We start from the raw sequence: 25,343 nt of genomic DNA, 5'->3' as shown, positions 1-25,343 counted from the left end.
AAAATGTGCCAAGCTATTATTTTTAATCTTACTTCGGTTCTCTCTAAAGGTTTCAGAGAAATTATTGTCTCGAATCGGACAGGTTCGGAGTTCTTCAGAAAGACTTCAGGATAATTTTAGGAAGGTTTCTGACTTTTAGTGGGATATGCTCCTATTTTTTTCTAAGATATTTTTCTAAGATATGTTACTGACAGAAATTGGGTGTATTCGATGCCAATTATTTTTCAGGACATTTCTTAATTGTTTTTAGTGTTGAATAAAATAATAATAATAATAAAAAAAATCATGGAAGCCACGCAAACAAAGAACACAACATTCATCAATCTCGGGCATAATTAAAAATTAAAGCCAAGACATTGGGACCAAAACTCCATCCAAAACAAAACTGTGCATCCAAAACAAAGTGAATGTTGTTTTTGCATTTGTTTTCTTTAAACATTCTCTAAAAGACGGGAATATTTGCGGACCGTTAATTGTCGAGTGTTTAATACATATCACTATGCATTTCGCGAATAGTAATTATTAGCAGCACGCAATCAGTGAGAGTTGAATTTTCTAATGCAGATTTTGCATAACGAGTAACAGTATTTGTCATTTGTTTAAGATAATTTTCATGACATAATATCCAACACAATCTTCATTTCTGTGGGGAAACTATATAAATTTTATGCTTAAAGATGTACTGCATAGAGTTAAACAAATACACCGATATCCAAATCTAGATTAAACACCAAGTATACGGAAGCTTTAGTGTTGATTGAAAATTTATTCATTTCAATTTCAAATTTGTTGTTTAGTCATTATGGTGTGATATCACCTGATCGATTGGTCACCGACTTAGTTGACACTGATTTGCAACGAGAAAAAACAATGCAATGACGCTGTCTTAGCTACAATTATTGTGAATAATGAGCCATTACTGACAGCTAAAAAAAATCATAATCAGATTGTGCTGACCGTTGATGCTGAACAAGGCTATACAGTTGTCTATGAAAACAAAGCCGTAAACATTTCAACTGATTTTTAAATTCTCTGGATATACCAGGAATGCCACTAGATGATTTTCGGTTGAAAATTCGTTCACCAATTATTCTTTTTCACAGTTTAAACCCACCTAGATTATGCAACGGTACACGTTTCTTCATCAAAATTTCTACAATTTTGACGGAAAAGTTTAAAAAAGAAATTTTTGTGTTGCCACGTAAGCGATTAATAGCGTCATAATTTGCAAACAGATATGGAAGACTTCAATTTCCGATTTGTTTAGCTTTTGAAAAGACCATAAATAGATTTCAAGACCAAACAATGTCTACTTTTGGTTTGGAGTTGAAACATACATGTTTCTCTTATGGGCAACTACAGGGTGTCCTGAAAAAGACTGACCGTTTTCAAAAATTCATAACAATAAAATAATTAATGAGAAAAAAAATTGTAGAAAATTCATGTAGTGGGCCATAAGTTTCGTCCCCCAAATTTCCAAAATTTAGTTCAAGAATTTTCCAATAGATGGCGCAGCAGATGTAAGACTGTAAATCAAAGACTGAAAATTACATCATAGTTTTTTGAAAAATGTTTTAAAAAATAAAATTTTGCAACAATATTTTTAAAATGCCTTCCGCCGGCTGCAACCACATGTCGCAATTGGAGGAAAAATCGGTGAATTCCAAAAATTAGTTTTTGACTTAGAGGCGTACTATCTGCAGCGAAATCTATTGAAAAACGTTTGAGGTAACTTTGGAGCTCTGGGGGACGAAACTTACGGCCCACCACATGAATTTTCTGCAATTTTTTTTTATCATTAACCATTTTCTTTTTATAAATTTTTGAAAACAGTCAGTCTTTTTCAGGACACCCTGTATCTATTGCCTACTTACGAGTGGGAAAGTTATCATACCTATTCGTGTTAGCAAAAGACAGGTTAAGCAAGAATATTGTGCACAACTTAGTGCTTAGATAATTTTTAGTTTTCAAATAATAGATCAAAGTCAATGTTATCTCTCTCATGTATAAAATTTAATTTTTATATGTTTTTAATTTAGTTAATTTGTTTTGTAAAAAAGTTATTGATTACAAACTATAGATAAATTGAGATGAATAAAATTTAGTGCACATTCTAACAGTGTATGTTGGCTTATGTTTAATTTCTACGTTCTGATATATTACAATCAGTTTCAATAGTTACTATCACTTTCAAGTTATTTTGCTTTTATTTTCGGCCGAAGTCATACTTGCAAAATTTACTAACCGTAAGTATAGTGCTTTAACCATTGAAAAATTAGTTAGTACTTACAAAATTCAATAATTACTTAATTCAGCCTGACAAGTACATTATCAATCTCATTTGTTTTAAAATTGGCTAGACTATTTTAAGCTTTACTAAAAATATTAATTAGATTCTATCAAAATATCGAGTAAAAAAATATTTTAATCCAACTACTTCGCCACAGCAACGCGTGGCTGGGTCAGCTAGTAATTTATATTTTTATTTAAACACTAAATGCATTTAATTTCAAATAGCCTTAAAATTAAAGGGTAATTAATCTTCAAACTTTCTCATTTATATCTTGAATCTTGTTGTAAGGCTATTTGGGGCTAATTTAAATTTCTTGTGAGGCAGACATATGCATTTTTAAAAAGTAAGAGAAAAATAAACTTATAAAAGATCTAAACAAATAAGTGGAATATAAATTTTAAAATTTCTTATAGTCTATGGATTATATCAAATTATATATAAGCAAAATAGGCTTATAAAAGATATAAACAGATAAGTGGGGAAAAAAAATTTTAATTTCTTACTTTACTCCCATTTTTCTTTTCCTCAATGACAGTATTAACAATGTTAATGAAGAAAACCGAAAAGCCATATCCAATAACCCAAGATATCAGATTAACAACAGTAAAGGCATTTCTTTTTTCAGGATGAGCTGGATAAGGAAATCTTTGCAAAGAAAGCTAAAAATGAACACACCAAATGTAAAGATCATATACCATTTAAAAAAAATCAATGACATTGATTGTAAACAAACAAATTTTATCAGGCACGTCATTATGGGAGGGTCAACCACACATAATGTAATCAAGTAGGTACCTTTGCGCATATTTTGTTGTTTTTCTCCTACAAAATGTACTAGATTTTTAACCTCTGTCCTAAGCCTCCTCCAAAAAAATGGAATGATGGGCCTGAGTTTTATTAAAACAAAGTAAAATGAGAAATATTCTTCAATTATAAATGCATAATTGAAATTTATTAAAATATTTTCTCAGAGAAAAAGAATTATACTTTTAAATTAAAGGGTTTTTTTTTTTTTAATATTCTATTTTTTCTGTGGGGTAAACTAGATGAATTAAAACAAAAAAAAAATAAATGCCACATAAAGCCAAAAAAAATAAAAAGCATAATAAAAGCTGATATAAAAGTACAAAGCTTTCATTGTGACAAAAACAAGCAAGACAAGAAAAAAAAATGAGCCATTTTAGGGTAAATGGGTTAGGGGCCATGAATGCAAATGCAAACATATGGTCAACATGGAAGATTAAAACCCAAAAACCAATCAAAAGAGATGAAAAAATGAAAAATACTTCTTCACTAAAATGGACATATTTCAAAGCCCAATGTTGGAGTTTAAAGCTTGCCAAATGATTTATGATTAATTAAAATGAATTTAAAATACTTTGTTGAAATTGATTCATTGTAACACAACAATCAAAAAAGTAAATAAAAAACACAAACCTCATAATCTATTTTCTTTCCTTCCTGTAACATATTTTGCTCAATGAATGCTTTCTCCAATGCTGTTTGCCAGGCCAAAAAATGACTATTTATGTATTCTAAAAAAGAGGATAATCAGATATAATCAACATAATTGTTGTATTCTCATGCCTTATTTAAAATTATGCAAAAAAAAAAAAAAACCTGTAGCTATCTTTAAAATACTTGCAAAAGACTAGACTTCATAGTTATAAGGTCAACAGGATAATTATTTTATTTGCTCTTAAAAAATTGCAAACTGTTCTCTTGAAATCATCAGAACAAAAACATTTTTCAACCTAAGTGCTATTGTTGCCTTGACAACAGAGATGCCGACACACGCGACTAAAGCATAACTTCAAATAAACTTCTTGCAAGGCTTAACAATAATCTCGTTTGCAGTTTTCAGCTATCATAAGAAAGGAATAAATCTTGTATAAAAATCATAGCATACAGCAAAATAGAATGTGTAAAAAATACATTAATCTTACTTACCATCATTAGTATTTGGTCCATTAACACGATATTTCAAATTGGTATTAAAAGTTTCTGTCCCAGAAGACCTTCCATAACGAATTTTGTAATCAAGTGACGTTGGAGATTTTCCTGAATCAGCTGGGCCCATATTGTTAAAAATGGTCCCTATGATTGTAACAGTTACATCTGCTCTTCGTATGTGGTAAGCAAAATTCTCCAACTCATCTTCATTCTTTGCAGCCTCTTTTGCTAAATTTAGGAAATAGAAATGAATTTACAAAACATCATGAAGTTACTTAAAAATAGGTTTAAAACGTGTAGGAAAACTAATGTATAAAATCATACGTAGTCCTTGAATAAGATGCAGACCTAAAAATAAAAAAATATGTGCATAGGGGCAGTCGGGTTTCATTGAACCACGGAGCACGTTGGATGGTCTCAATAATTTTAATACAGTAATTTCTGGAAGAAACGCTGCATCAGCATAATCGCCGCACCCCAAAAAAAAGTGTGTCAAATAAATTAGAAATGCTTGTGTTTAAATCAATTTCCGATTTTTCAAGAAAAATCGGACTGCGTCTTGCTGCAGGGTTTTTTTTTTTTTTTTTTGCAAATTACAAAGAAAGAACATGACATTTTGTCATCATGTTAACTATCTAGAATAAACAATACTCATATTTCTGTATGTAAAAAGTTCGTTTGGGAAAAATATTTCTGAAATTTCGCCTGATGTATAATATGACTTTAAAATTCGTTTTTGTACCGAATTTTTGGAATTATACACGAGTAATACGACATTTAAAAAGAAATCGTTCGTTTACTTTTAGATTTTTCAAAAAAATGCTCACTTTTTCAAAAATTGCTGAAAATGAGTATTTTAAAAAAACAAAGTTAAAATCAAGCCAAAAAATTCGGTATTCTGGATCCTAGATGAAAGGTTCTGTACTGTATTATAAATTTCTGAATACTCTATTATGTGCTGGAAACATTAACAGTTTCAATTTTTCCCCCGAGAAAAAATAAACCCCTTTAGAAAAAAACTGAAAAATAAAGCAGGTTTTTTCCTCAAAATTTCGAGGTTTCTTCTGACTGTTCCCATCTTTGTAGGTCAGTGCAGCACGTTGAACTTTGAAGGCTCAAAAGAACAGAAAAGCTCAACTTAAGAACAAAAGACTTTGGATTTAGTCTTCTAATATGACACATAACATTTGGTAATTTTTAAAAATAAATCTGAGACGGCATGAATCACAAGTGTGACACTCTAAAATTTTTGCAATTAATTCTTTTAAAAATTGTTAAATAAGCTTCACAAGCAATCAAATTATCAAAAAAAAAATTCAGAAATAAAATATCTCAACAAAAAAGAAAAAAAAAAGCAAAGAGATAAATACAGAAAAATGTAAAAAGTTAAACACAATGAAAAGTAATATTCATACTTACTAATATTTTTTCGAAATCCATTTATAGCAGTCCAAGTTTTTATAGCATTGGATATCAGCTGATCTGTAAACGCATTGGATGGAGCATACATAAATAGCAAATTTTCTGTATCACCAGCACGTGATGACTGCTTCAGAGGATCAAATGGTTTGAAATAAGTGTCATTTGACCATTGTTTAGTCACAGGGCTTTCGTCATACACATTCTTTGAACTTAACTCAGACTCAATTATTGCTGGGATACTTGCAATAAATATAGGAATTATTAGTTCAAATGCAGTAATTACATAATGTCTTTTTCGAAGTAATAATCCTTTGTAAAGAAGAATGAGAAACTGACGTAATCCACTTGTTTTAATTTCAGAAGCCATTTCAACTTTTCATTAATTGAAATTTAAGAGCTAAACAAAATACAGGTAGATAAATATCAATAAAACACACAAATTATACTTTATATATATATATATATATATATATATATAGTTATCATTGTACAACTCTTCATAATTATTTATTACACTAATCAAGCATGAGAATGCAATATTAAAATACACAAAAAGTTAAAAATACACAGAAAATTACTTTTGTCATAATAAAAAATGTGTAAAATATTTTTTGGCTCCAACCCGGTGGTTTCCAACCTTTTTGGACCCAGCATTCCTTCTAGAGGTTGACTGCAACTTATCAGCCCCTCCCCCTTTTTCCTTGAAAAAAACGTAAGTTAGCACTGGTGAACATCGATATTATTTGAAAATATAAATGATTTCTTTTAACTGAAAGTAAAATGTATATAATAAAGAAATTTTATTTAATCACTCTTAAACTAATAAATTATATTCAAGAACAGGGCCGTCGAGAACGGGGGGCAAGAACATGCATTGCATAAGGGCCTGTGAGAGATTGAGGAGCCCGCGAAGCGGGCCAAAGAAAAAAATAAATAAATCCCTCCACCCTCCTTTTTTTTTTTCAAATCTTTTTTTGAAAGAACTCTTTCTGTTTGAGTTAAGATTATGAGTTCTTAATAAGTGAATTCAATGAAAGTGATGAAGTTCGAAGTGAGAAATTCTATTTGTCCTTATTTTCATAGCCTCCTATCGTAGCCACAAACCAAAAAGGAATTAGATTTTTTTTTGGCATGAATTCCAAGTGTAAAAACAATTTGCTTCTTTTTGAAACATGAGTAAGGGATATGGACAAGGGTCAAAAAAGAAAAAATAAGCGCTTGTATTTTCAGCGTACGGAACTCAAAACATAAGGGAAAGAAGCGGTTAGAAGAAAAGATTTTAAAATGTGCATTGATTTGAGTTTTAAGTTCAGTTGTACAAACTCAAACTGACTCTAGTGTTGTTTCTAGTTTAAAAATGGTGGCCCAATGGGCAGGACCACGCTGTCCCTATGTGCAAGGTCGTGCGGCGCACGACAGCGCCAGAGTCAGAAAGGCGCCGAGCTCTGCCAATAAAAAATGCTCCAAATGAGAGGAAAAATCTCCAACCAAAAAAATAAAATTGAGCTTTTCATTATATCTATAAAAGTTGCGGTGAAATTATACTGCTCATTAAAACAAGCAATCCTCCTTGCTGCCAGTCTATAAGGAAAAATTATTGCCTTGTTGTGTCTAAATATGCTATTTGCACTGAAAACACATGATGCTAATTAATGCCTACATTAGCATTTTTCTTCATGTGTGGAGCCATGAATGTTATTTCAGTATATCTATAATTTCACAAGGTTGAGCATACTAAGCAGCGCAAAACATTTGCTATTCCCCATTTTGGCTCTTGCGGAAAATATGGTTTATTATAATTTGTGCAATATGTCTTTTTGTGATTGTTAGCTATTGTTCTTGGTATATCCACTGCATCATGTTATCATACATTAAAAAATATGGTAAGCGCATTTGCATATTATTTACCGGTGCGTAATACATACATATATTGTAGACAATAATTTAGATTAACCTTTTAGTTCCGAAAAGTAACAACTTGACCATAATTACTCAATTCCACTACTCCCCCCCCCCTTTTTCTTCAACTATTTGTGCATTAAATTAAAGAAAGAGCTTTGGACAATGTGTTTGTTTTAGATATTGAATTTAATGCTGATTAACGATTTTATGTTTTAGAATTATTTGTTTCACTGGCAAGTTTCAGTTTCAGATTTTGAAGTGGAATATCCTCTACAATATTACCTTTCAATTTAGGAATATAATCAGTACCCTCCTGTTCTGTGGCACAACCTACAGGGGTAGGGGTCCACAAGGCACCCCTCTGGTTGCACCGCCCCAAGCCCCATCTTGTCCAGAATGCTTAGTTGAATACTTTTCAAAATTACTATTGAGGGGGGGAGCGTCTTTGGAAAACAAAGAGATTTCAATAAGAAAAAATTAATGATGTTGAGGTAAAACCTTATTATTTTTTTAAAAACCTAATACTTTTAAAATGAAATCTTTGAGTTAAAAATTTTCAATAGTTTCAGCTAATTGGTAAGCTACTCATCCTCCGTTCTATTTCATTGTTTTTTGTTCTTTTTCTTTTTCTATTGATCACCTGAAAATAAGAAAGTTTTCAAAATGCTACTTCCCCGAATCCCATCCCCGCTAAAAGCATTATGGAGCATCTCAAACTTCGTTTCCTGATCCTCAATTTCGGAAAATTTAGCGAAAGCTCACAAATACGAAACAACATCGCGTAAAAAATCACTTAAAATTTCATTTTTAGAGCTTCAATTTCAAAAGATTGCTGGCCCTAATGTTACCAAATATGGTCTTACAATCACGTTTTTAAGACTTCAATTTCGGAAAATATTCGGGCAAGGGCCTCCGAACCTCCTTCTCTTAAAAAATAAAAAATTAGGTTTTTCAAAGATGACTTACAAAAACTTTAAGTTAGAATAGCCTCTGAACCATAACTCTCTTAATATCATAGAATACTGCTTAGGTTTTTAGGACTTTAATTTTGAAAAATTTTGCGGGGGGAGCTCCAAAATTCCCTTATTGTAAAAATCTTCAAAATTGTCTACAATTGGGTTTTTGGAAGTTCAATTTTAAAAAAATGAAGGAGAGAAAAAGAATTGATTTCCATCTATAAAAAAAAAGGATCTGGTAGAATCTCAGAGTTCCATCGCTTATTCTAACGTCAATAAATATGGCCTATAATCACGTTTTAAAGCTTCAACTTCTATAAATTTCCCTGGAACCCCTTGTACCTCCCCTCCCCCCCCCCCCAACAACACCAGCAAAGACCGTCTAAAATGGCTTTTTTCAAACTACAAGTTTCAAAGTTTTCCCGGGAAGAACCCTCGGACCCCTCTTATTAAAAGAGATATTTTTTTCAATTTGTGCCCCCCCCCCTCCCTAAAACTATTTTCTAGTTGCACCACTGCTCCTGTTGTCATGTTTTGACAGGCATAAAAGTTACTAATTGTTCATCGCTTAGAGATTAGATAGATATTGAAAGTGGCTTTAACTTCAAAACACATTAATAGCAAATCCAAAACACATTAATAGCAAATAAGAGGAGCTTCTGAACTCAGAATAATTTTGAGGTATGAAGTAAAAACGTACACCATATTGCAAAATTAAATATTCACACATTTATTTTGTATAAACTAAATGTCAAATGTATTTTTTTTTACACTTTATATTTGTTTATAAAACCTCCCTACAGGTGTTAACTATATTTTCCTCACCAGAGCATAAAAGCGCTCAAAAGACATTTGCATGACGGCACCAATCAGGCTTGACGCGGCCCTGCCAATGGTGATCCCTTTGAAAGAAGCATTCATTATCAAAGTGTATAGAACGTCTTTACATGTCTAAAAGAGGCACTGTTATGTCACTATATTCAGGGCCAGATTTGGAAGTGTGGAAACCCTGGGGCAACAACGGAGTGGAGGCCCGTAATCAGGGTTTGAAAAGATCATCATATTTTCAAAAATATCCGATACTTTGATACACATCCGAATATTTTGATACATATGTATATATCCGATATTTTCGATCAGTACTTTGATAGTAAATACATCCTGAAGTTACTGCTATTTATTTTTTTATATTATTATTATTACAATTTATAGGGGAGAAAAAACATAAAATTTGCTGACCCGTAAAAGTTAGGATATTTTATAAACATTCTTTTGTGGAGGTCCCTTTGTTGTGGAGACCCCCGGGGCAGTAGCCCCGCCTGCCCTCCTCTAAATCCGCCCCTGACTATATTAATTAGAATCAGTGCTGGATTTACTCATAAGCTAAACAAGCTATGCTATAGCTTAGGTACCCGTTTTATTTGGGGCACCCAACTCTCGAAAAATTGCATGATTTGATCCTAAAAAGGAAAAGTTAATAGATTTCATTTTCACATGCTTGAAAAGTTTGAAAATTTTGGAAATTTTAAACTTTTTCAAATGGAAGGAGGATAGGGAGGGGATACAAAAGTGGATCGAATTCAGCTCCTTGCTACATTCTGCATCAAAAATGTATAAAGCGTGGTCATATCTTTTTTGTAACATATTGCTTGTTGAGATGTATTTTTATGACTCGCATGTTCACATTTTGCTATTTATTTAAACACGAATTTGGTATTTTAGAAGTTCTTTTGTTATTACTGTCTCTTCCTTTTCGTTTTCTGCACTACTTGTTATTAAAAACTACAAGTATTGCAGAACAATAAGTGTTTCTTACAAAGTTAGAACAATTATATAAAACTATACAATCATGTATTAAGAGCCATTATTTTGAAGTTCAGACAAGGTGTGGCAGTGACCATTTTTAATTTTTCTAATTTTTTTATATGTCAAAGTAGGTCATGAAAAGTGAACATTCTGAAATTTTTAGCCTTTCAAAAAAATTTTTTCGCTCGTTAAAAATTCCCAAAGTTTGAGGTTTCGCAGAGCTTTTTTAGAAAAATTCTAAAAGTCGCATTTCAGTGCGCTTTAGCTCTTTACAGAAACACAACCTCACGGTTATGTTTATATTTCTTGGTTGTACTGTATCCAGTGATGATGATTTCATATTTATTTTGGTTGGGGGTTCTTGCTTTCTTCAGATAAGGGGTTGCAAAGTATGGATTTTATCAGTTTTCGCGCAAGTTTAACCTGCGTTATTTCCCCCAAAAAGCCACCCCCTGAAAAAAAATGCAACATATACTGAAAGTTTATACTATAAAAAGAGTAAATGGCACAAAATTTGTTTAAGGTTTAATTTTTTTTCTGAGAAAAATACCCTGATATTTTTCAAATTTTCAAAAAATGTGCTTTTTTGATCGCAAATAACTCAAAACAGCATCACTAGGAAAAAAAACCTTTTATATATTATGGTATCTGGCTATGTGTAAAACATCATAAAAAAAGCAGCATGGGATCTCTTCTTGTTTTCCAGAAAATATTTTTTGTAGCTCATTTTATGTGTTTTCTCGAACGCAAAACGTGCGTCCAGTATGCAGATTAGATCTGCTAAAACTTAAAGGATGTCCCAAAATAATTCTTTCTTATTTATGTCAATAGCAATGGAAGAAATTTCATGAACAATATCTGCTTCACTTTCCTTTAAATGTCTATTTTCTATGTCATCTTCAAATACCTGTTCAAAGTTCTGTTTCTTATGGTCTTGGTCAGGCATCTACCAGTCAACAAGGAGAGAACAAAGAAGAAAACATTTTGGAAATCTCCTGTGAGGGGTGGGTTCTTCCAACTCGTAAAAGTACACGATTTTCATTGAAACAAAAAGAGTTCCCTTATGAAAAGTTCCTTTATGGTGAGAAAACTGGGAGAAAACAGACGCCCGACCAAGTAGAACATGCAATGAGAACAGAGATGATTGAAGATGTAAAAATATTCCTACCGAACGAATATCTGACAAAAAGTCAAATTTAAGTTGCTTTTAGCCGATATACAAAGCAAAAAAAAAAAGAAGCGAATAATACTGATTTATCAAGAACCAACAGCCTCTTAGAGGTATTTGAAGATGACATAGAAAATAGACATTTAGAGGAAAGTGAAGCAGATAGTGTTCATGAAATTTCTTCCATTGCTATGGACATAAATAAGAAAGAATTATTTTGGGATTTATATATATTTATATATATATATATATATATATATATATATATATATATATATATATATATATATATATATATATATATATATATATATATATATTGATTTTTCGTTTTCTGATTTACCTGCAATTAAAATACCATCAATTAGTAAAAATCAGAAAAATAAAGCATTGCTAGTATTTTTCTCTTTCTCTATACACACATATATACATTCTTACTACATTCTTTAAGTTTTAGCAGATCTAATCTGCATACTGGACACACGTTTTACAAACGAGAAAACGCATAAAATGAGCAACAAAAAAATTACTTTCTGGAAAATAAGAAGAGATCCCATACTGCTTTCTTTTTCATGATGTTTAACACATAGCCAGGTACCACAATATATAAAAGGTTTTTTTTTTCTAATGATGCTGTTTTGAGTTAATTGCGATCAAAAAAGCACAATTTTTTGAAATTTGAAAAATATCAGAGTATTTTTCTCCTAAAAAAAATTAAACCTCAAACAAATTTTGTGCCATTTACTCTCTTCATAGTATAAACTTTCAGTATATGTTACATTTTTTTCGGGGGGTGACTTTTTGGGGGAAATAACGCAGGTTAAACTTGCGCGAAAACGGATAAAATCCATACTTTGCGACCCCTTATCTGAAGAAAGCAACAACCCCCAACCAAAATAAATATGAAGTCATCATCACTAGATACAGTACAAACAATAAATATATGAAGAGAGTAAATGGCACAAAATTTGTTTGAGGTTTAATTTTCTGAGGTTTAATTTGAGATTGTGTTTCTGTAAAGAGCTAAAGCGCACTGAAATGCGACTTTCAGAATTTTTCTAAAAAAGCGCTGCGAAACCTCGAACTTTGGGAATTTTTAACGAGCGGAAAAAAAATTTTGGAAGGCTAAAAATTTCAGAATGTTGACTTCTTATGACCTACTTTGACATATAAAAAAATTAGGAAAATCAAAAATGGTCACTGCCAAAATTTCCGTTTTTTGTCTGAATTTCAAAATAATGGCACTTAAGATATCATAGATTGGAAATTACAAATGAAGTGCTTTGAATAATTTGAATTGTTCTAGAGACCTTCAAAATAATTCAAACAGTTTCTGAAATAGCTTGAAAAGTGCTTCAATTTTATTTCTTATCAAATGCATTTTATGTATTTTTTAATCTTGATCAATTTTCAGTTAATTCAGTGTTATGTTTGTCAGTGGATTGAAGGGATGATCAAAAACTAACTACACCGAAAGTGAATGTGAACAAGTGACAATGCGTCATCATTTCTTCTCCCTCGCTCTTCCTCTCTGTTGACTAATATCAATGATTTGTCGAACCATGAGCAATTTTTACTGTGTATTGTCTTACTTCGCAAAAGAGTATAAATTTTTCGGTTTTCCTTTTTTCCCCTGATGTTTTGGTATTTCAAATTACCCTGTATAAGGCCTCAAAAAATGCAGAATTTTTTAACGTATTTTCAAAATTTTTCTCGGGGGGGGGGAACCCTTGAACCCCCTAAAATTGGAATTATTCTACTTTCAACTCAAAGGAGGTTCCTGCATCACTCTCCTGATACTCCTCCTTCTCCAAAGGTTTTTAAAAAAAAAGATAGTGGAAAAATCATATTTTTAAACACGCATGCACAAAAAGACATACTGTGGGTGGAAAAGGAGGGACCTAAAGAAGGGTCTGTTTTGCTGCTGACATAAAATTGTCCAAGTTACAATAAGGGTTCCCCCATACCTGAAATATGTTGAGGTCCCGTTAAGTCTAAACCCAACATGGCATACATGAGTCTCTTTTTAAAAATATTAATTTCGATTAGAAATAAATATTAGTTTGGATTAGGAAGAATCATGAAGAAGAGAAAATTTCAATTCAAGAGAAGGCTAAAGGTTAAAGTAAAAAATTAGGGGCCGAGAAGAAAATTGCATAGGGGCCCATAAATCTTGTCGATGGCCTAGTTCAAGTAAGATTACATGTTTCAGGAAATATTTCTTATGCTTACTAAAAATTAGAGACATACTGAGTACTCGGTAACTACTCGGTACTCGCCCTACTTGGCCAATTTACCGAGTAATCGGTACTCGGCCAAATTTTGATCAGGTACTCGGCTATTACCGAGTAGTTGTAAAAAATTGAATATTGTTCAAAGCAGATTTTGCAATTAATAAAAAAGTGCAAACATATAATATACGGCAATCATTTACAATTCAAATTTATAGGTCAAAATTTTGAAAATAATTAAATTTGTTATGCTTCAAAGGAGTAAATCTTTTATTTTAATGCCCCAAAGTTAATGAAGCTCATTAATGGCTTTTTGCACAAACAAAATTATTAATAAGAAGCATAAAAATATCTTTTCTTAAAAAATAAAACAAGGTTAAAAGCACAAATGTGTAGGAACACTGCAGACACGCATTTTGGCATGACAAGGAATGCTTTTTTTCAATGCACAAAATGTGAGCTTATGGATAGGTCACATTTTATTCACTGAAAAAGACATTCCTTGTAATGCAGAAACACGTGTCTGCAGTGCTCCTGCGCATTTATGCTTTTAACGTTGCTTCATTTACTTTTAAAAATTATTTATCTTTGGCGGACTAGAAGTATATAGATTGATAGAAGTATATAGATTACACTATTCAGACAACTTAAGGACAATTGCATTTTACTTCCTTGTATAAAGAAAAGGAAATATTCTCTTTATAATAAAATTATCACACAAATTTCAATATAAATTCGCATTTAATTACCACTTAAAGGACTTTTGACTTGTTTTCTCACAATGTCTGTACATATTTATGTGTGTAAATTCATAAGCAACCAAAAAATGCTTTTTGATTCTATCCAAATTCCATTCAACAAGACTTTGTTGTGACGATTATCTCATATAACACAAAACAATTATAGAAGGTTTAAGTTTCGTATGTACAACTCGTACGGTGTCAAGTTGTGCCCCTCCTTTTTTTTATTGTGATCAGATACTCCAAAAGGGATGTTTACACATGGCAAATCACTGTTAATTTTAAACCATTATTTCTAGTTATTATTTATAATCATCTCCCACAAAGCAGAATACTACTAAATTTGCGACGTACGTCGCTGAACAGATGCCTGAGCAGCAGAATAATTCTGTTCAAATGTGAGTGAAACTCAAATTTTCTGCAGAAATTCTACAGTTTTCTGTGAAATATTTGCAGAAACTGCAGATTTTCTGCAAATATCTTACAACTCAAGACAGAGTTTTGCACAAATCCTGCAGATTTCTTTAAACTAGTAAAAAATCTAAAATTCTCAGAGACTACAATAATTTGACGGAAACCTCGCGAAAAATGTTGAATTCAACACATCATCTGCAGGAACTTTAGATATACTTTGAACTTGGAAAAAATCTGCAGTATTTGTGCAACATTCTGTCTTGAGTTGAAATATATTTGTAGAAAAAAACAGTTTCTGTAGATTTTCTGCAGAAATTTCATACTTTAAATCTGAAAAGGTTTTGATTTTTTAGTGTTTTTGGTTCCCTTTTCCTTATTTTTCCCATTCGGTCTTCATCCACTACAATTTAATCCATAAACGTAAGTTTTGGAAACATGCCAACGAAATAATAATGATTAAACACCTCCATCACCAAAAATTGCGTATCTTGTTTGAGATTTCAATCCTTTTGCATCCTGAAAATATTTGAATTATTAAAAAATTTTGAAGCACTCTATTATATGCTACCCTAACTCGACTCATTTTATTTATTATTTCAATAATTTATTTATTTATTAACATTATTTTTATAGCTCCTTCATGCCATGTTAAATTAACCAAAAAAACGTGGTTTGGCACCTAAATTTAGATTTTTATAAAATTTTGTATCTTTGCTCTTTCTATATGTTTTAGAAAGCATATAAAATATTTTTGGAGAATTTCAAGCGATTTAGGTTCTATAGAAATGCATAGGAATAATGAAGTTTTAAAATCTGAAAACAAAACAAAAAAAAAAAAAATCCACCTGCATGAAATGAACGATTTTGATCTAGAGCTCCCATTTTGTGGAAAAGGTCACGCTGGTTGCTTGTGCATACAATGCTTAAAGTACTTGTAGAACAATTATGGTCAAATCATTTTATGTTGCAGAACATCATCAAGTATTCTGATTTGAGGAGCATTTCTTAATCAATTATCCTGTACTCAATGAATATTTCCTGCCACTTAGGCAGGGCCAGATTTAAAAGTGTGGAGGCCCCGGAGCACCGAAAGATGTGAAGGACCGAAACGTGGGGCCCAATGTTGCCACACATTTACACTGGATTTAAGTTTGGACTAACCGATGGCCATTCCGTGACATTGATATTATTCATATTCAACTACAGATCTGTTGAGTTGGATGCATCAGTAGGCGCTTTGTCTTGCTGAAATAGTTTGGTCTGCCCAGCAAATCCTGTATTGGAATAAGATGGTCCTCTAATACTCACTGATAGTCGAGAAAGCTCATTTTCTTGTTACAAATAGCCAAAAACGTTTGTCAATTAAATCCAATACCACAACAAACCTTATGTTTTATCCGAGCAAAGAAAATGAGGTCTTAGGGTGACAAATGGCTGTCAACAATATATTTTGTGCTGAGAAAAAGTGGAACTTGGACAGACCAGATGAATAAAGATTTTACTGGCATGTTTTAAGAAGTGAAAGAGGTTCTTTTTTTTTTTTTTTTTTTTTTTTGTACAGGGAAGATGGGGGATAAGTAATGGCTTCAGATGCTTTTGGATTCAATAGACAAGCATTTTTGGGAATTTCTAGCAAGCAAATAAACTTCCATGATTGTAAGCAAATATTAAAGGGCCATTCTGATAAAAGACTTGCTGAGAAGCTATTTTCCTTTTTCAGTTTGACATAAAAATTTTAAATCGTACTTATCATTGAGAGGACACAAGCTTGATTTTCAAATGATACAAATTCCCTCATCCTAATAACGCACTTATTGGGAGGATATTAGGATTGGCTTTCTGCCGGCAGAAACTAGTTTTTGCTGTGCCAGTGGCAGAAACTGGTTATAACCGGTTAAAACCGGCAGAAATGGCAAAAACTTTAAATTGTTTAAAAAAACTAAAGTAATTACTAAAGGGTCATTCCATAGTGACTAACGTAACATTCGCAGCTGATTTTCGAACTCTTTTTACTTACATCGGGAGTAAAAATAAATGTGTTTTCGTTTAATATACAGATTTAAAATGTACAAGGTGACTATTTTTCATTTCTACCAAGAATTTGAAGCAAAATAAGCGCTGGCAGGTGTTTTTTCACCAAAAAAGGCATCGTGACTAACGTAACATTTTTGCAACCCCCGAGAAACAATGCTTATGTTACGAGGCAAATTTTTCTGAAACTTACGCAGACATTTAAAATTGGCCGATATATTTGTAAAAGGTAAACAATCTATTTTTTAAATCGTACTACAGATTTGTTACAGACGAATCTTTCTTGGCCGTAAATGGTACTTTTCCGAAAAACTGTGTGTGACTAACGTAACGTGACTAACGTAACCATCGAATAGCAAGCAATGAATGCATATAAAAAACTTTTTATAGTTAATTTCTTGCTCTTATATTACTTTTATACTTTTTAGGAACCTTCTTTGTGTTGTATTATGGTTCTTTCTTTACTTTTTTTCTATATTAGTGCAAAAAATTTAATGGAAGGATTCAGTTTAATTAACTCAATTTGAATGTGCGAAAAAAAATAAACAAATAAAAAAAATTTACAAACTAAATAACATCATTCTTGGACTAATTAAATCCTAAATATCTATCTTTTAAAAAATTAACTTTTTGCAAGTTGGTAGTTTCACTGAATTCTAGTTTTCTGCTGATGTACTAGTTATTGTTATAAGAAACTCCGTAGTACTTTTCAATGGCATATTATTTTTTAAGGTTTACTGATTCATCGAACGAATAGTGTTGTGCATCCTTTTGAATTAAAATGTAATATTGAGAAAAAAAATATTCGAACGTTTTTGCAGAATGCATTTTAATTCCAGATATCACCGCAAATGTTTGAATTTTTAAATGATCATTCTTGTATTTTCTGAAATATATGGCAGCAGCGCTTATCTGTCTCGTCACTGTATCATGTAACATCTTTAAATGTTTTCCAACGAGCAGCCGTTACTTCATTTTAATAATAGGTGGAGATGTATTTTCTAAAAAATAGAGACGTTCTGCTTTGTTAAGACTGTATTTCTATTATCTTACTTCTTAAACTTGGATTCTTGTGTTGAGTGCACATTCAGCAGAGTACTCATTTTGCTTTACTCACTTTTTTTCTTTTTTAATAATTCTTTAAATTGGAAGCATCTTTATAACGACCTTTAAAAAAGTATTTTTCTAAGTAAACAGAAGGTCTACAATGTAATATTACTGGTATTTTTCACCCTTTATATTTTTAATCAATATAAAATGCCTACATATTCAAAATTGCTCATGAAAATTTACATTAAATTAAATAAGTTTTAAATATTAGCAGTCATTTTTAAAATGTTACATTAGTCACAGGCAAACTGTTACGTTAGTCACAGCTCAAATGTTACGTTAGTCACACTAATTATTTTATATCTACTGATACTAAAATAAATATTTTGCACTTTTTAAGTAGATATGACACAGATGTAAGAAAATAAAAAGTTCTGTTTGGTTCAATCATCTGGTTTAGTTTTTAAGCAGAAATTAGTACATTTTCGTGACTAACGTAACGTAAATATTTTCATTGAAAAAACCAAACTAATTAAAAGACTTATCTTATAATGTATGCAAAAAGAACTGTCAATTTTATTGAGCCAACATCTATTCATTTAGAATAAACATAGTTCTTTTAAAAATTTGTAAAATATTTTACATTACACAAGAAAACGTAGACGCATGTTTTTTGCACATGCTAAGCCTTTTCTACAACCTCGCACGTTTAGAGCCAGAAGAAAAAAACCGAATGAAATTTTTGCAAACTGTTATTGGATTTATGTACTAGAAAGTATGCTGAATGAAATGATAGGTCACAATTAAGGCTTTGTGGGAAAAAAATTTCGGAGGTTGAGGTTGACATTTCTATGGAATGACCCTAAATGATATTTGTTTAAACTAAAAAATTAAACTTCATTTCATCATTGTAAAAAATAAAATGTTATGCTAGTGCCCTTGATTTAATTCAGAAAGGGAACTTTTCAATTACTGATGCTCGTAATATTTGGATTAATCTAACAAAGGACGAAAATCATATGGGTTCTTAGGATAGAGGAATGACATACAGAATTAAACTGGCATTACTGTTTGTAATTTGCTCGCAAATAAGCTTCATCTAAGTTGCTTGTGATTTAAATTATCATGTGCTTCAAGAAGAAAGTTAAATTTTACTTCCCAATATTAATCTAGATTTTGTACTTAATATCACAGCTTTGCAAAACAAATTGGTCCCACTTCTCGAAACTCATTTTTCCAGTCGAATTTTTACCACTACCCTAGTTACTGCATGATGGACCAGATTAAAAAAATATACAATTTGAAAGTTTTATGAATATCACTTGTTCGTTGATGCTAGCTCTTCTGTTGCAAGAATATTCTAAAGTTTCTCATTCGTGCATATTAAATTGAGAAACTAATTAGATTTTTGAAACCACCTTTTCCAAGAAGCAACTGCGGGGTCCAAACAATGTAACATTTGATTCTGAATTGTAATAATATTGTAAATTAAACTGTGCTTTGGTTAACAATTAATTATTTTTTCCATGCATTTTCTACTGTCTATCAATATTTTTTTTTTTTTTTTTTTTTTTGTCATTTTGAGAGTTTTTACCAGTTTCTGCCGAAAATGTGGCAGAAAGTGGTTTTGCCATGCCGGTTTTAACCGGTTTCTACCAGTGGTTTTAACCAGTCCGGCAGAAACTTGCCAGCCCTGGGGGATATAGTGCTCAGTTGCAGGTAATACTAAAGATTATAGTGCTTAGTAGTAATTTAAATATCTTGGGTAAGATTTGTAATAAGATTTAGTTGAAATCACCATGTATATTATTTCCTCTCTCGGACATGGTTCTTTACACTATTATTAGATATTCGAGCAAAAAAGCGAAAATTCCTTGCGTGATTTTTGTAATTGAAATAGTATTTTTGCATTTTGCAAAAAAATGCGACCGTAGCAGAAACCCAGCTAACACAACAAATATGTAGTATCAATGTCATGGACTGCCAATCGTTTAGTCCAGACAAAAATCCAACTGAAAATGTCTGGGAACATCTAGCAAGAAAATTTTTTGATAATGGAAGTCAATGTTTTTCGACCAAGGACTTTAAAGGATAGATAGACCAAGCATAGAATCATTATGTCCTCCCCACATAGGTAATGCAAAACTTGATACTTTCAATGGAAAACCAAGTGTTTGAAGTAGTTAAGGGTAACAGAATCACAAGTTATAGTAACATTTGTAACTGTGTTTCTCAACCTTAAATATAATTTATAAATTAAAAGCATAGGCAGCTTGTATGGGAGGGGAAGGGAGGCGACCCTCCTCTCATTTCGAAAAGTAAAGGATCCTTGCCTCCCCCCCCCTTCATTTTTTAGAGCATGAAATTAGCAATCGATTGAAAAATGATTTTTTCTTCTGAATGCACTGACTTTTTTTACAGAAATAAAGTCAAAAAAGTACAAATAAATGGTGTAGCTAGGTTTTCTGTAAAACTAGATCATTCCTATCCAATAAAATAATAGCAAAGATTTTTAAGTAAATCAGACTACCAGATTGGCAAAATTGGGCTGCTATATTAGCAATTTATTGGGTTTTTTTTGGCATTTTAAAGTTTATCTGAAAACTTTAAAAAAAATTGACAGTGAACGTTGTCTCAAAATTAATTATTCGGTAAATTTGCAAAAAAAACGGACTTTACTGACTAAATTCTGTGAATACTGACTAATACTCGCCAATTTTTATAATACTGACTTTAACTGACCAGTTTTATGCCCTGACACTGAATCCTCATTACCTTTTTATTACAGTAGAAGATCATTATAACGCTGACCTATATAACGCAATTCTCTATAAACCGCACAACTTTCCAGAAGTAAAGAATAGGTTTTGAAGTTTAAAAAATCCCTCTGTTTTGCTTTGCAAACATAAAAAGTGCTAGACAAATTAAATCTTGAAGGTTTTTCATCTTTCCATCTTAATTCAAAGCTTTTAAATTGAAAATTAGTACTCATAGTAAACAGAAAATACCAGATGGCTCTTGAAAATGCAGCTGTTATGCAAACCATGAAACTAGCAGAAGTGCAGGATAATGCACTTTCTTTCGATTGTGGAACATATTTATTTGTGAATAACTAATAACGAATAACCAGGCAAGGCAGGTATATACCTGCCTTGCCTGCAGTATTCGAGTTGAACTGAACCATTGTTTCGGTCACTCATCTGGTCATTGCTAATTCTATGTTAGCTACCAGTTTGTTTGGCACTCTTGGCTTCCTTAAGAGGTTTTCCACCTCCAGCTCAGTTAGTCCTATGCCAGGCTGATGAGTGCTAATAAGCACGAAACTGCAGTCCTCGGCTGGAATTGACTGAGCTGGCGGTGTATTTCATGTATTTCTGCCTTCGCCCAGGCTAATGGGCGGTAACTTACTGAATATACCTGCCTTGCCTGCAATATTCGAGTTGAACCGAACCATTGTTTCGGTCACTCATCTGGTCATTGCTAATTCTATGTTAGCTACCAGTTTGTTTGGCACTCTTGGCTTCCTTAAGAGGTTTTCCACCTCCAGCTCAGTTAGTCCTATGCCGGGCTGATGAGTGCTAATAAGCACGAAATTGCAGTCCTCGGCTGGAATCGACTGAGCTGGCGGTGTATTTCATGTATTTCTGCCTTCGCCCTGGCTAATGGGCGGTAACTTACTGAATATACCTGCCTTGCCTGCAATATTCGAGTTGAACCGAACCATTGTTTCGGTCACTCATCTGGTCATTGCTAATTCTATGTTAGCTACCAGTTTGGCACTCTTGGCTTCCTTAAGAGGTTTTCCACCTCCAGCTCAGTTAGTCCTATGCCGGGCTGATGAGTGCTAATAAGCACGAAACTGCAGTCCTCGGCTGGAATTGACTGAGCTGGCGGTGTATTTCATGTAATTGTAATATTGGTGCTTTAATACTCATTCTGAAATGCTAATATATGGATATATTCTGAATATTAGTTTCAAAATTTGTGAAATGATCTATATAACGCAATAACCTGTATAACGCAAAAGCTCTGGTCCCAAGGTGTGCGTTATAATGGTCTTCTACTGTACTTATTTTACCTACTATATGTTGCTAAATACGTATTAAATTACAGTAGCAAAAGACCTCAATTTTCAGTTTTTAATAAAGGTTATTTTTTAACTATAAAAAATGTAACTTAAAATATACATAAAGTAACTTGAATAGAACAGAAACTCAAACTTTCTAGACACGAATTGTCAAGATTCTCAGGGACACAGTGCACAATTTATTCAAAAATTTATTCATGAATCACTTATAAACTTTGTAACACAGCTTCCTGGGGAGTAATGAAGCCTTCTCGCGGACGCCTTGATATTTTGCAGTAACTTCACAACGCAAATTAATTATGAAACTTTTTACGCTGCCTCTACAATATAAATAAAAACTATGCAATGCAGATATGAGAATTTCATTTGTTTATATCATTAGCTATGATCAGTTATCTTTTTACTTAGAAGAGGACAGTGTGCATTGTAGAGGTATTTAATTCCAAAAAGCTCACCAACTCAAAAAAGTTTGGGAACTGCTGAGCTAAATGAGATAATAAATGCAAACAACAGAAATAATTAGTTCATCCTAAACTGGAAAATCAGTGAAAAAAAAGTTGACTTTTCAAATGAATGAGCTTGCAACTGGTTTTAACACATAATTATTTTAAAAGATGGAATTTTAAAAAAATCAAGTAAATCAAAAAGCAAGGCAAAAAAAAATGTGTTTGGCAGGGGCCCTTCTTTCATTGAGGGATCATACAATCAGGGCCTGATTGAGGCACAGGCCTACTAGGCCTGGGTCTGGGGCCCCATCTTCCTAAGAGGCCCCAAATTTTTAAAAAGCATATGCATAGCATTACAAAATCATGTATTTTTGTAAAAAATAATAAAAAATCATCTTTTAGTAAATGTTATACATTTTTTAACATTATTTTGCGTTGACTTTAAGTGATAAAATACAGAGGGGAGCCTCCAAAGCATTGTGGGCCTTGGGCATCACCTTTAGTTAGTCGGGCCCTGCATACAATTACTAATTTAACCTCTAAATCACTCCCTAGGTGTAAACTAATATTAGCTTGTTAACACCTGCAACCTTTATCACCACTCAACCAATTAACGGAATGAGAAGTTGAATCAAAAACAATGCTTATGATAAGAAAGGTATATTAAGATATCAAAGCCAAACTCTTTTTTTTTTTTTCGGGGCACTCTGTGGACAACGGGGGGGGGGGGGGAGGCTCATGTTCTTAAGGAGCCCAACGGCCCAAGAATTTGAAAAAAAAAATGAAAACGACTAGCACTGAGACTGATTAACGTCGCAAATATATACTGCTCGCCTCTGGGGAGGAGCCTATTTAGTATTACTACAGATTTAGTAGGGGGGCGGGGGAGGAAAAAATCCTGGCTGAAACTTAATAATTCTCGCCATGGGGTAAAACAATTTTAGCAATTTAGGGAGCCCGAAGCCAGGGCTGATTTAGGCAGATTCAGTAACCGGGCCCTGCATGACATTTCTAACTACTAGCAATAAAACCGTGCATTAAATTGAAATGAAATAAGGATGACAAAAACAAACCATATGATATGATATTTTAAATAACAGATTAATGGATAACTTTGCTCAAGAGAAGATTGAAATAAAGTAATAAAAATATGCCTTCAATCTATTCATTACACATTAAGTTTTTGACGTACCCACAATATAATTTTCTGTATTGTTCTCGTATTTTTATTGTCCTTGACAACTAGGTAAAAAAAACAAACTTTGTTGCAGCAAGTAGTTTTCCAATGGAGATCATTATTTTTATTTTTTTACTTGATGATTGTTTGATTTTTATTTTTTATAATAATATCGAACAACTCACACTTCTTGTGAATGCGAGTAAACAAGCAAAACGGTTCGGTTAAACAGCAGAAACTGGAGACAACATATAACAGGAGTACAAAGCTTACAGAAAGGTTTTTCTACTTTTGCAGAAAGAGTTGCATAAACTGTTGATTTGCGAACGTTCGTTTCGTATAGGTCAGAGTGTCAATCACGTGACTTTTGAATTCTCTCTGTGCGCTTTGTAAACCAAGAAGCCATCTTGAAAGTGTCAATTTCGTCGTTTGTCTCGCTTTATCAATAGTGTTTTAACTTGTTCGCATTGTCGATTTAACAATTTTAGGAGAATTCAGACTAACACCTGGTCTGAAAATATTTTAATATATTTCTCACTGCTGTGACAGCGCTTTAAATAGAAAATTTGGTTTTTTAATGTAATTTCTGCTTTATGAAAAATATTTTATTTGTCACAACTTTCTTATGTAATCAGAGGACTTACATTTATGTGCACACACAAATACACTTATTACATCGTTATTTCAGCGCTCTTCGTACTGCTTTGGTTTCACGAAGAGCATGAATGTTTTTAATCATCAAAAAATATATTATAAAAAATTAATTTGAATTTTGAAATTTTGAATTCAAATTAGGTTTTTCGCAATCACGAACTGAGACAGGACAGACAGGACCCTACTAATTGAGGTTATTGTTTCTAGAAACAGCTCCTGCCCCCCCCCCCTTTGCCTGCCTCTCCTCTTGGGCTTGTGTGTGTGTAGGCTTGTTTGTGTGTGTGCGTAGACCTGTGTGTATGCACGTAGGCGTGTGTGTATGTGTGTGAGTGTGTGAGCATGCGTGTGTGTAGGACATGGACGCCTCCGACCAGAAGAAGCAGATAGCTCAGGACCGGAGCAGCCGCACCGCGCCGCCTGCAGAGGAAGGTGGGTGGTGGTGCTGCAGAGGCTTCAGGTCCAAGCTGAAAAAGGCACGGACCTCAAAAACGGTCAAATGAGAACAATAAGCAATCGTGATTGCTCAAAAAAACGCTAACTATTATTTTTATTTTAAAATGCTTGACAGTGAATAAATTAATGGTATTTTTATAATTTTGAGTGCATAACAATAACTTGTTATAAAATATATGATATTCTTTGCAATGAAGGAATTCAACGGTATGTGCAATTTTATATCTTCCGAGATTAAAATTCAACTTCTGCAAACTCATTCTTTTCTTTTTCTTTTTTTGAGCAATCACGATTGCTTATTGCTTTCATTTGACTGTTTTGATGTGCTATCATTTTATTTTTCCACCAGCACCCTCTGCAGCATCACCGTCGACCGGATCCTCACGAAGCTGCTCCTATAGCTAAAATCGTCTCCAGGTTGCGTCCATATACTACACACACACGCATATATACACACAAGGCCAGATTACTGAATAGGCCCTGGCCTAGGGCCCCGGATATTTAGGGGCCCCCAAATGGCTGAAATTTCTTTTAGTCTATGGCTAAAATTGTTTCAGCCA

At 32.6% G+C, this 25,343-nt stretch overlaps 1 protein-coding gene across 1 annotated transcript in view; it reads right to left on the bottom strand.

Annotated features, from left to right (window-relative positions):
* LOC129216551 (phospholipid-transporting ATPase ABCA3-like) overlaps positions 1-4,373 on the bottom strand; it is a 51,319-nt gene extending 46,946 nt beyond the window's left edge. Inside the window, exons 1-3 of the mRNA XM_054850768.1 lie at positions 4,244-4,373; positions 3,731-3,828; positions 2,797-2,952 (exon numbers count right to left, since the gene is read on the bottom strand). Of these exons, the coding sequence (XP_054706743.1) occupies positions 2,797-2,952; positions 3,731-3,828; positions 4,244-4,373 (384 nt within the window). The remainder of the gene's footprint in view (positions 1-2,796; positions 2,953-3,730; positions 3,829-4,243) is intronic.
* Between the last annotated feature and the right edge of the window lie 20,970 nt (positions 4,374-25,343).

The sequence above is a fragment of the Uloborus diversus genome, chromosome 1, assembly GCF_026930045.1.
Source record: "Uloborus diversus isolate 005 chromosome 1, Udiv.v.3.1, whole genome shotgun sequence".
Taxonomy (NCBI): domain Eukaryota; kingdom Metazoa; phylum Arthropoda; class Arachnida; order Araneae; family Uloboridae; genus Uloborus; species Uloborus diversus.
This window is presented reverse-complemented; position numbering and strand designations above follow the sequence as displayed.